The 13,404-nt window shown below is 36.5% G+C and overlaps 1 protein-coding gene across 1 annotated transcript in view; it reads left to right on the top strand.

The window, feature by feature from the left end:
* The window catches only part of CHM (CHM Rab escort protein), a 188,420-nt gene extending 175,869 nt beyond the window's left edge, over window positions 1–12,551 (top strand). Inside the window, exon 15 of the mRNA XM_051968719.1 lies at window positions 9,183–12,551. Within this exon, the coding sequence (XP_051824679.1) occupies window positions 9,183–9,359 (177 nt within the window). The 3' untranslated portion in view covers window positions 9,360–12,551. The remainder of the gene's footprint in view (window positions 1–9,182) is intronic.
* Window positions 12,552–13,404: the final 853 nt, after the last annotated feature.

Here is a 13,404-nt window from a genome sequence, read left to right as displayed (position 1 = left end):
ACACTCTGGCTTCTCAGTTACTCTATCTCCCTAACTCCCCTTGACTTTCCTGGCCACCTCTCACTTGAAATATCTCACAGTCACCTGAAACTATTCTCTCTTCAACATCCTAAGTGCTTTAATTCCCCACTTCCATTAAAATCTCCTGTTCTTCCCTTCCTCCTACACCTCACTCCTGAATTTCACTTTTTTTAGACCATTTGATTCCATGATCCATCCCCTATTCTAGTCCACACGTTTTGTAACATCACCGTCTTTTCTTCACAGTTTTAATGTTGTATCCAGCCATTTCAACAAGACTCTCACTCTCTTCCACCCTTGAATTCTTTATTGTCTTGTCATTTCCCTTTCACACTTTACTAATCTTTGAACCTTAGTCATTCCCCTCTTCATCTGTTTTCTTCACTCTTCCTACCCATATGCCAAGCACAAGACCGTGTTGACCAGGTCAGTATAACCTCCAGTGAGCCCTTACCACTGCATAGTCATTTTTTAACTCATTTCTCACTCTCTGTCACACTCTCATAGCAGCTATTCTAAACATTTTTCTCTCTTCGCCAGCTGTCAATTTTTAACCCCAAAGCTCCCATTTCTCTCAAGAGGTGACTTTTCCTCCTAATTGCATTGAGATTAAGTTTATCCATTGTGAGCCTCCTCATCTCCCTTCCTTTATATCTTAAAGCCTTTCTGTCCTCAAGTATTCATTCAAACTTCTCTGCAAACTCAGATTATGAGGGTGAATCCTTTTCAGAGACTTACCACTCTATTTATGTCCTAGATCCCCTCCCCTCCCATCTTCTCCAGGGCCTTTTCCATTCATCATTCTCTTTCTGTGGTATTCAGTGTCTCTCTCTTGGTTCCTTTGCCTCTGCCTTATAACCTCTCACTTGACACTGCTATTTCTCTAAACTCTCTCTTACATATTTCTTGCATCAACTTTTAGAAAGAGTGGATTTTATACTGGCTGCTTTCTTGCCATCCAGTTCTCAGATTAACCCCCTGTCATCTGGCTTTCATTCCCACTTTTGTACTAAAACTGCTCTCTCTAAAATTAGTAATATTTTTTTCTTTATTTTATTGATACCTTCTCTTTTGACATCATCTATGTTTCTCAGTGTGTCACCCTTTCCTCTCTCAGAGAGCCATCCCCAGTAAGAACTAATTAAAAATAGAGGAAAAACACAGTTCAACAAAACTAACACATCACCCAAATTCAATATTATATGCAATATTGCACATGCCCATAAAGTCTGCTGAAAAAGGGAGGCAAGTACATCCTTATGTTCCTTCTTTGGGACCAACCATTCAGTTTTGATCCATTCTTCTTTCCATTCACACTGTTGAAGCCACTGTGTATTTTTTTCTCTAATTCTGTTCGCTTCATTTTGTTTTAACTCATATTTCTCTAAATTCCTAACATTCATTATTTCTTACACTATACTTATACTAACTACACTACTATGCTATACTATACAGTACGCTACTATAATATCCCATTGCATGTGTGTGTCACATTTTCTTTGGCGATCTTCAATTTCTTGGCTACTACCAAAAAAAATTACTACAAATATTTTAATGTATGTATGACCTTTCACCCTTTCTTTGACCTCTTTGGGGTATTTCAGTGGGACCTCTAGATAATTTGTTGTGAAAATATTAGCCATTTGCTTAGTATAATCCAGATCATTTTCTAGAACAGTTAGGTCACTTGAAACTCCTAGCAATTCATAGGTATGCCTTCTCCCAACCTTCCAACATTGACTTTTTGCACCTTCTGTCAGCTTTGTCAATTTGTTGGGTATGAGATGACACTTTCATTATTTTGGCTTCCCTGTCTCTTATTAGTGATTTAGAAAAAGATTTCGTATGGCCTTTCAGAGTTTGTGATTCATCTTTCAAGAGCTATTTCTGTATATCCTTTGTCCATTTGTCCATTATCACTAGTGACTTCTTAATCGTCAAATCCAGTGGCCATTGCTATTGACCTTTCAGTAGCATTTAACTCTGGGACCCACCCACTTCTGGATACCCTGTCCTCTCTTCAATTCAAGAATCCTGCCCTTTCTCCCCTTAGTCTTCTTCTATGTGACTAACTACTCTCCTTTCATATCCATTTCTAGACTTTTCTTTAAAAAAAAAAAGAAGAAGAAAGAAAGAAAGTTCTTTACCAGTTTTTTTCCTAATGTTTTCCTCATTACCATGGCAAAACCAGATGACAAAGTAGCTGTGTTTGGCACCATATATGGTATTTGGCAACTGCAATTACTTTGCCTCTCTAACTAAAGGAAGGAGTGTTTTTTGTGATCTCCTCTCCATTACTGAGATTGGTCATCACATTTTCTCTGAGATGATGTATTTCTTTATGCTGTTTCATTTATATTATTATAGTCATTTGGTATTTCATTCTCTTAGTTGTTTCTTTCAACAGTTCATAAGTTTATATATATATGTATATATATATAGTTGTAATTCCCTAATGGTTTAATAATATTTCATTGTATTTTTATACCCCAGTTTGTTCATCCAATCTGTAATAGATGGTACAAACTTTGTTTACTAATGGGACTTTTAAAATTTATTATCAGAAATACTGATATTAGAAATATTTGGGTATCTATGGAGCCTTTGACCTCAGGATGTACAGTCCTCCTCCTTTTCCGATTCATCTTTTCTGGACTCCAAGTGTAGATGTTCCCCCTGAGGACCTGTTCTCAGCCCTCTGCTCTAGCTACAATCTACTTCTTAGCAGCATAATCCACTCCTGTGGTTTTAAATCAGTGGTGACAAACTCAAGTAGAAACAAGAGCCACTAAACCATATATAAGGATCCTTATGGGCCACATACTGGCTTAGAAAACCACATATTAATTTTTATATGTTTTATTGTATTTTTTATTTATTTTATTACTTAATTCCCAATTATATTTTAGTGTGGTTCAGGCCATACTCTGGAGTATCATGGCCTACATGTAAGCCCCTGGGCTGCTTGGCACCTCTGTTCTAAATTACTATCTCTATGTAAATGCCTCTCAGATCTATCTATCCAATTCTCCCTCTCTCCCTAAGTTGCTGCCCCATTTTCAAGTGCCACTGTGACAAGAATTCTTTTTTTTTTAAACAGTATTTTATTTTCCCCCCCACTTCCATGTAAAAACAATATTTAACATGCCTTTTAAAGTAATTTTGAGTTCTAAATTCTGGCTGTCCCTTCTTTTACCCCTCCATGAGACAATCTGATATAGGTTATAATCTTGTAAAACATAATTATATAATCATGTAAAACACATTTCCATATTAGTTATTTTGTGGAAGAAAAAAAAAAGAAAGTGAAAAATAGTATGTGTTGGTCTACATTTTGAACTCCATCACTTCTTTCTCTGGAAGTAAATAGGATTTTTCCCCATGAGTCCATTGGGATTGTCTTAGGTCATTGTATTGTTGAGAATAGTTGTCATTTATAATCAGTCATCACATACTATTGCTGTTACTGTGTACAATGTTCTCCTGGTTCTGCTCACTTCACTTGGCATCAGTACATGTAATATGATAGAGGTTATTAGCCTTGTTTGTGTCCTGAACCTCTTTGCCAGTCTTATGAAGGCTATGAACCCCATTCTGAGAGTCATATTTTTAAATGTATAAAATAAAATGTATAAGATTATAAAGGAAACCAATTCTATTGAAATATAGTGCTCCACATACTTTAAAAAAAACAGGTTCAATTATCCCAGGTTAAGAACTCCTGCCCTGGGACATATCTATGTCTTATAGCTAGATTCCTTTACCCTAGATTTTTCCCACTTTCATTCATCATTCACTCAGTAGTCAAAACATTCTTCTTAATACATGGGTCTAACTATATCTATGTCTTTCCTCATGTTTAATCCTCCCCTTCCCAGGTAATACTCTCTATAAAAGACAAACTCCTTAACATTGAAGACTCTACGATATCACTCCTTTTGGCCCTTTCCATCTCATTTCATGATTCCCATTCATTCCCTCTATGTTCCTGCCACAATGACTGCCATTTGTTTCCTGGTTTTATCCTAGGTTTTTTCTTCTCATCTCTGTTGATTTATTTTCACAGACCGTCATGTATTCCTGTAGCATGTCCTCCTTTTGGAACTCTGCCCGTCCATGTGCTTACAAGCCCACATCAGGCACCACGTCCTCCCCAAAGCCTTCCTTGATCCTCATCTTTCTTCTCAAATTTTCTCAGAACACTTTGGATCATTCTGATACATCGCTGTTATAAATGTCTTCTCCCGCGTCCTAGATTTAAACTCTTTGAATTCAGCTACTGAAATGTTGTGGATTTTTCCTCCATATTTGTTCTCCCAGGGACAGACACAATTTATTACATAATAGATGTTTGATAAAAAATTGTTGAGTTTGGTCAGTAGCTGTTGGCCTTCATACTATAGACCCCAGGCTTTCCTTTCCATTTTCTTTTTTTTTTTCTCATCCATTCCCCAAGGTTCCCAGGAGCGTCTAGCCCATGGCAACCACATGTAAATTGGAAACATTGTGCATTTTGGTGTTACTGTATATTCAAAGCCTTCTAGTTTTGATGTGCAAAAATATTTCCAGCTAGTCATTATGCCTTTTACTGGGCACAGTAAACTCAGAACCCAGAAACCTTTGTGGTTTCTCTTCTTTTGCTACTGATGCCACTTGAAACCAAACTGCTGAGCATTTAGAATTGGACTTACGGTAGTGTTAACATGACCTATACTGTACTGCTAGGAGATTATAATTAAAGGATAATAGTGGATTTTTACAGTGAGGTAATTGACTTTCTAAGAGTACAAATTGTAAGAATAAAATATTATCACGGTAGAAAATACTGCAATTATTGGTACTAATTATTATATGCTATTAAATAGAATTGATTTTTAAAGTTATTTAGGTTTTAGTTTCATAACACTTGGTGAGGGAACAACTTAATATTTTAAATAACATTTATAAAAACCGATTAACAAATGGGGACTTGCAGATAAAATGAGGTCTAATTCCAATGTATTATCCTGGGAAAATCTGAAATACTCTTTTGGTTTCTGTGAACAAAATAAAGTATATTTACAAAAGCTCTGGTGATTGGTACCTGAATTTGGCCTGTGTAGAAGTGTCAAAGCCCAAGCTTGTTTTCTAGATAGTCCCTAGGCCCTTATATTTCTTGGTGGGGTTGTTTTCTCTGTTACAGAGGCAGGTTACAGGCCCTCAGGATCCAGCCTTTATTAGTTCATGTCGCTGAAATACTCCCTCCCCCAGTGGTCAGCTCTCAGAGGAGGATATGCTCTCAATCCAACAAGGTTGGTTTGTAGGATTAGTCTCTACTTTAAACATCCCATGCCTGCAAGGCCTGCCACAACCTGAGTATGCATCTGTTCATTCATTGAACAAATGTTTATAAATGTTTGGCCTAACCTTTGAGAACCTAGATCTACTTCCCCAGCAGAATGAAGCATCAGAGGGGGATGTGAGTACTGTTTTTACAATTGATATGCTTAATTTTACCTATGTAGCAAATAGGATTTCACCTAATACTTGTCTGAGAGCTTACTTTTCATCAGCCTTTTACAATCATCCTTCATTTTCTCCTCCTTTATTTTAGTCTCTAAAGAAGACATGATCCTTCTCCTTAATAAAGCCAATTTCCAAATCTATACATTTGATTTTATCCTTTTCCTATTTTTTCTGGCAGACTGCCTCCAAAATTATCCATTCTCTCCCTATCTGTTACCTTTTTCTCTCATACCTACCAGAATGCACAACTACTCCCCTGCTCTTAAAATAACCTTAGTAGACCTTCCATTCCTTCAAATTGTCAACTCTCATCTTCCATTTCCTTAAATTCTGAGAAAAGGCTATCTAGACTTGCTATTTTTACTTCCTCTTTTTTCACTCTTTCCTCAACTCTATGCCATTTGGATTCTGAATTCAGAATTTTTCTCTCTAAAGTTACAAATGATCTAACTGCCAAATCTGATATTTTTTCCTACAGTCCCCATCTTTCTTGACCTCATTGTACTACTGAATATTATTGAGCACCCTCTCTTCCTAGAGCTCTTCTCTCCTGAGTTTTAGTGATACTGCTCCCTCTTAAGTTTTCCTCCTGTCTCTTTATCATCCGTCAGTTTTCTTTGGATCATCATCCATATTGTGCCCCCTAGATCTGTGTATACCTCAAGTCTTTGACCCAGCTGAACCCCTTTCCTTCTCTATACATTGTCTTGGTGATTTCATCAGCTCTTTTCCATTTAGATGTTGTATCAATGCCTATGCTTCCAAAATTTATATTTCCAGACCTAGTCTCTCTTCTGAGTTTTAGTCTTGTACTACTCATTGCCTATGGACACGTCAGACTGAGTGCCCCATAAACTCCCCAAATTCAACTTAGCTACAAGCTGAATGTATCTTTCTTCACAGAATCTACTCCTCTTTGGAGCTTTCCTTTTGGTGTCAAGAGTACCCTCATCCTCCTAATTAACCAAATTCACAAATTTGGTGTCATTTTCAATTCTTCATTTCCCACATATTTTACCTACTCAGTTGCTAAATCTTGTTATTCCTACCTCCACATCATCTCTTACTCTTTCCCTTTTCTCTACTCACACAGCCACCATCCTTGATCAGGTCTTCCTTGCAATGACTTTCCAACTTGTCTCCTTCCCTCCACTTTCTTTCCACTCTCTAATCTGTCCTCTACTCAGATGCTAAAGTGAGTTTCCTGAATTGTAAGTCCAAACATGTCATCCCGCTACCCAAACTCCATTGATACCTTTTAACTGTATAATTAAATATAAACTCCTTTATTTGACATTTCAAGCCTTTAATATTCTGGTCCCAACTTATTTTTCAACCATATTCAGTACTCTTGCCCTTCGTATGCACAGTACAGCCAACTGCATAGATCTTATTGGTCTTCATATCACCTTGTTTGCCTTTGCACTACTCGTGCATCCTTGGAACACATACTCTCTTTTTTTTTTTTTAATTTTTATTTAATAATTACTTTATATTGACAGAATCCACGCCAGGGTAATTTTTTTACAACATTATCCCTTGCACTCGTTTCTGTTCCGATTTTTCCCCTCCCTCCCTCCACCCCCTCCCCTAGATGGCAAGCAGTCCATATATGTTGGATATGTTGCAGTATATCTTAGATACAATATAATACATACTCTCTTTACCCTAGCTTTCAGAATCTCTTTTCTTCAAGGCTTTCCCCAAGCACCACCTTTACGTGGTCGTGCCTTTTCCCCATATTATCTTGTATCTCTTTCAAGGAAGCACAGACAAGTAAGAAAGTTTTGAATCCTTTAGTAAAAAAGCACCAGAATGAAATGGATTTTCATGATTTTATATATAATCTTCTCTTTCTGTTCTGCTTGGATGCATGAAAAAACTTTTGTAGGTTCAAACCCTTAAAAATACAGACCCATATACATATATGTCTGTATACGTATATGTACATGTCTGTGTATGTGTGTTTACTGAGTTCTCACTGCAGCCATTCTATTGATTCTTAATTCATTTAACATTCTCTCATTTTTCATTGCTATTATCACAACTAATATTCTTATCTTTTCTCAGACCTTTTCAGTTGCTAATGCTTTTCAGATCATCTTCATTTGATCTACTCTGGATATCTATATGCCTATATATAACAAATGCTTGTTTCCTTTTGTTTGTAATCTTGTTATTTAAACAAAAAACAACAAACAACTTGTTATTTCAAAATCCAAGTAAGACAATCCTTTGTCAAATAAGGTGATCTTAAAAAAAATTCATACAATGTTCCTTGAAATAATCAATGTACAAGCTATTTTCTACAATCATTAATGATAATGAATGCCAGAAGAACACAATATTGACTGGGAGGTGGGGGGGGAAGCATGATTTCAGTTGAATAAAGTTAATTCAAAAACTAGTGACCTGTGAGCATACTGTATTTTTTAAATAGTAAAATTTCTATCAATGTCAGACTTAGTTATAGTAATATTTCATTTTTTAAAATCTAGGATCAAGTATATTTCCAAAGTAGTGTCTTTCTCAAAGATTCCTAAGAAGCATAAGGGGGGGTCCATCCTCCTTTATCTCACCTCCAGCATCCCCTCAGAAATTCCCTTTTATCTTTATGCACCTGCTACAAAACCTGGGGCAACTAAGTGGTACGCTGATAGATTGCCAGTCCTGGAGTCAGGAAGATCTGCATTCAAATGTGGCTTCAGATACTTCCAGCTGTGAGACCCTGGGCAAATCACTTAACCCTATTTAACTCAGTTTTTCCATCTGGAAAATTGGCAAACTACTCAGGTATCTTTGCCAAAGCCCCAAATTCACACGGAGTCAGACAGGATGTAAAATAACTGGCTAACAAAAGAATCTGAACTCAATAGCTGACTTTGTATGGGAGACGAGAAGGAATCTCTACAATGTAGAAAACCACTATAGAATTTGAAATATATAATCAGTGAGATTGTGTCCTGAAGTGGATTTCTCTTCCACCAGATAAAACCTTTTTCAAAGCCAAAACACTGACTTGCTACTCTTAATTGCTTCATTCTGTTACCTGGCCACATCCAGCTCTTCTACAGTCTTGGAACTTTGAGGGCCACAAAGCCCTGAGAAAAGAGAATGATAGCTAGGAGGTAAAGGGTAGAGCTTCTTGGAGGACCTTTCCAAATCTGAGGAGTGGCTTGTTAGAATTATTATATGTGAAACAGACATCTTTAGATATCATAGTGCTAAGGAAAATCAGCCGTGCTGAAATTTCACATGTAAACTCAAACTGTATTTTTGTTGGTATGAACAGTGACCTTGAGATTTTAAAAAATCTGCTCAATTTATACTTAATTGTAAGCTATCTGGTATGTATGTGAAGGCTTGAGGGTTGGAGAAGATGAGGGAGTAGGGAATTAAGGAGGACAGTCTTCATTTATTTTAGAAGAATTAAGTGCGTTCTAATAATAGCCTATAATACCGTGAGAGAGTTACTTTTGATGAATGTGTACTGTTAGATAAGTGAAAAAGTATATAGACTTGATGAAAATGTTATGGTGTTAAGATGCTTTTGTATAAAGCTTATTTTTTTCAGGGAAAAAAATGTTCTGAAATTCCTAAGAACTTTGAGTTCAATTTCATTGCATATAACATTTTGCCATTTCTTCCCTGGGCAGGCTGAAGCACTTTTCCGGCTCATCTTGCCAAATGAAGAGTTCTGCCCACCTCCACCAAATCCTGAAGATATTGTTTTTGATGGAGATGGTCTGCAACCAGACCTTTCTTCACCCAAGCCAGAGAATGCTGAAGAAAACACAGACCAAGGAGAAGTAGAAGAGCACTCGGAAAAATAGATGACAATTAGCCAGGGAGCCCTACTTCAAAAATCGTCTTCAGTGTCCAGATTGTCTTAACTTGAGCAAAGTTAGCAAATGACTGAAAAGCAATAGCCACACTCTTTCTCCCCTCACCCTCGCCCCCAAATCAGAAGGTTCCCTCCCCAGCCTTGAAGAAGAACAGTGTTGCACAAAGTCAAAACCATACTTTTTTTTTTTTAATACTAGCTCTTTATTTTCAAAATACATGCAGATACAGTTTTCAGCATTTACTCTTGCAAAAGCTTATGTTCCATATTTTTCTCCCTTTGTTCCCCCACCTCCTCTCTTAGACAGCAAGTAATCCAATATAGGTGAACATGTGAAATTCTTCTATACATATTTCCACATTTATCATGCTGAACAAAAAAAATCAGATCAAAAAGGAAAAAAAAAGAGGAAAAAAAAGCAAGCAAACAACAACAAAAAAGGTGAAAATACTATGTTGTGAACCACACTTAGTTCTCATAGTCCTCTCTCTGGATGCAGACAGCGCTCTCCATCCCAAGTCTATTGGAACTGGCCTGAATCACCTCATTGTTGAAAAGAGCCAAGTCCATCACAATTCATCATCACATAATCTTGTTGTTGCTGTGTACACTGTTCTCTTGAAAACCATACTTTTTAAAACACTTATTCTTCCTGTTTTAAAAAGTCAGAACTTTTGTATTAACAGATAGAGTTTTTATAGTGCTTTGTCTCCCAGGAATCACTGTCCAGGTTAAGGGACCTGACAAATTGGTAGCTGTGGTGTCGTGTTCAGACAGTGTTCCCTCTATTTCCTCGGGCTCAGTAGAGTCTTTCTCCAAAGGTTTGGCTCATTGGAATACCGAGCCCTTCCCTGGCTTATTTCCAATGATAATGTTTTCATGAGTGGGCAAGTCGCATATACATGTATAAGTAAGTATAGTTTAGGAGAACTAAGATTACATAAGCAAGCCATCTTTGCCTATATTTTGAGGAGTTTTTACAATCTGTAGAAGCCCCAAGATATGCTTGAAACTTTTATACCCGCATTTATAAAAGACTGGAGTTCTTCAGTTATCTTATTATTACTAGCTAACAGCATGTTGTTTAAGCAGAATAGTTATCTTCTTATTTGGAATTTTTTTCCTTAGTAGGAAAACTCAGTAAAAACTAGTATCAGAAGCAGTGACAGCTTTGAAACTAAATGTAGGTATGTTCTTACTACTGAACAAAGCAATGGAGATAAATAGCAAGAGTAGCCCTGACCTGATTGACAGCTTGGAGACAAAGATGAATCCTTGCTATGCCAGTTTCTGTCTTTGGGCAAACACTTTAACCTCTCTGTGCCTCAGTTTTTCCATCTGTAAAATGGTAATAATAATACCTTTCCTTGTGTACTTGATGAAAATGCTATGATAATAAGATGCATTTGTGTAGAGTATAAAAGCATACTTTTTTCAAGGGGAAAATGTTCTAAAATTCTTAAGCCCTCTCTTCTGACTTTTGATTTGAGATGAGCAGTTAAATACTCCATACTGTAAAGTAGCTCTAGGTTTCCTGAGAAAACAATAAGATCATCTATAACTGTTCTTATTCCCGTGTAGCAAGATTTTGAAATGAAAATGCATTGTTTAAATGTATTCATCTCAACACATCAGTTTATCTTAATTGTCAGGGACATTCTATAGATCCTCTAAGGTATTACTACATGGAAGTATGGCTTTGAGCTTTTACCAGGATAAGTACTATGTAAATCGAAGTCATATTTCTTTTCTCACAGGCACATCCCAAACAGAACGTTATAATTAGTGAATCCTAAAGTGTGTGTGACAGAAAGAACTCTACATCTGAAGACCAAAGCCAGTTATAATAACAATGCCTGTATGTATTAAAGCGATTGCCAAGCCCAGGCATATAACCTACTTTAAGGGCAATGGTGAGTAGTTCTAGATTACAGTAGGAAAAACAAGAAGTCGAAGTTCTTTGTAATGAGATTTGGCCTGTTAAAAGCCATGGCTGCCTGGGAAAGCACATATTTCAATATACCTTAGCTGTAACTTGTCCTCAAATTTCCCCATGTTATAAGAATCTACAAGGAAGAAAGTTGGTGCTTTGATCAGTTCTCTCCCTGGGAAGAGGGAGGAACAGAATATTATGAATCTGCACAGGTAATTTTGAAGCCAGGAAGTGTAGAAATTTTAACCTCTTCCTTCCCACTGCGCGCCTCTCATTCCTGCTCCCCACTGTGCCCCCTCGCACTTTCAAGACGATTTGCTGCCAGTGAAAAGTCTTCCCTTTCTGAATGCAAAATTTTCCCTATTTGCTCTTCTGATTTTAACATATCACACATTTCAAGTGTGGTAGAATCCTCTTGGCTTGTTCTGTGAATTTAGTTCTACCATAAGTCATGTAGCTCCTGAAAACCAACTACTGCATGCAGTGAAAACCTAATATATCTCTCTATATATAACCCTATTAGTCTTAGAGCTCCAGGTGTTAGTTTTTCCCTGGATACTAGCAATATAAAAGGGTTCTACTATATGTGAATATTGGGTCGGAATATAATTGCAGTAGGCTGCACTAATTCCCATCTTTTGTTTTATTTTATTCATCCTAATTTAGCTTTTTAACTATAATGTACAAATTTATGCAAACCATAAATAAATCGGGGTAACCCCATATAATAGGAAAAAATAAATCCAGAGTATTCTCCTTTTGGTTTGTTCAGTCAGACAATGTAGGGTATACTATAGGAAGGCTTTTAACCTGTGTCATACCCTATTTTTAGCCTTTAACTTATATGGACATAGCCTCTCCAGTTACTCTAGGTGCTTGGTGAGGATTATTTATGCAAGAGGGCTCCCTGAGTCTGCTATGGATAATCTTCCATCTGCTGTTGAAGTATGAAAAAATTTTGAATCTAGGCCATGTTGACATCAAACTTCGTTATAACTCTTGATTTACCTCATTGCATAATCGCCTTGTTACATCAGAATGTAATAGAAGTTATTCTTTTGGGGCTACGAATGTTAAGTACTGCTAATAAATATCGGTTTTAAGGAGAATTCTATGTTTAAAAGGTTTGTTATAGAATCAACATCTTCACCTGAAGTTTACTATATGCAGTCTGTCTCTGTTTTTATATAAAGGAAATTTATACACGATTTAAAACTTGAATGATTAATTAAAAATTTTGAAACACCATTTTTCCAAGACTCAGTTTACTTCACATGCTAGGACGACGTTAGACAAAAAGTGATCATTTTATTCAGTTCTACAATTAACGTGAGAACCAGCTTTGTTGCTTTTCTATGTATCCTTCCTGTCCCTAGAAGCAGATTTATACACCAAAGATTGGGTTATTTTTTACCATTATTATTAGTAAATAGCTAATTCAGGTTTAGAATTTTTTCACTATCCCATATTCATTTTTTCACATCTATAACTTTTTAGATTCAAGCTAATTTTTTTTCCAGTTTTTTAAACATTTTGAGTTCAATATTTTTTCTGTCCCTCTCTCCCCTTCTCCCTCTTAGGCAGTAAGCAATCATATACAGATTATACATATGCAATTTTGTAAAACATTTCCATATTAGTCATTTTGTACAAGAAGACAAAAGAAAGAGTGAAAAATAGCATGCTTTTCAATCTGTATCAGTTCTTTTTTTCCTCGGAAGCAGATAATATGCTTCTTCATTAATCCTCTAGTATTGTCTTGGATCATTGTATTGCTGAGAAGGGCTAAGTCATTTACAATTCTTCATTGAACAATATTGCTGTTACTGTGTACAGTGTTGTCTTGGTTCTGTTTCCTTCACTGTGAATCAGTTCATGTAAGCCTTTCCAGGCTTTTCTGAAATCATCCTGCTTGCCATTTCTTATATTGCAGTCTTCTTTAGCCATTCCCCAGTTGAAGGACTTTTCTTTGATTTCTAATTCTTAGCCACCACAGAGAGCTGCTATAAATATTTTTGTACAAATAGTTCTTTTTTTCTTTTTTTTTTGGATGTCTTTGGGATATAGACCTAGCGGCGGTATTGCTGGATCAAAGGGTATG

Source organism: Antechinus flavipes, chromosome X (genome assembly GCF_016432865.1).
Source record: "Antechinus flavipes isolate AdamAnt ecotype Samford, QLD, Australia chromosome X, AdamAnt_v2, whole genome shotgun sequence".
NCBI classification, from domain to species: Eukaryota; Metazoa; Chordata; class Mammalia; order Dasyuromorphia; family Dasyuridae; genus Antechinus; species Antechinus flavipes.
Note: the sequence above shows the minus strand (reverse complement) of the source record. Positions and strands in the feature narration are given on the sequence as shown.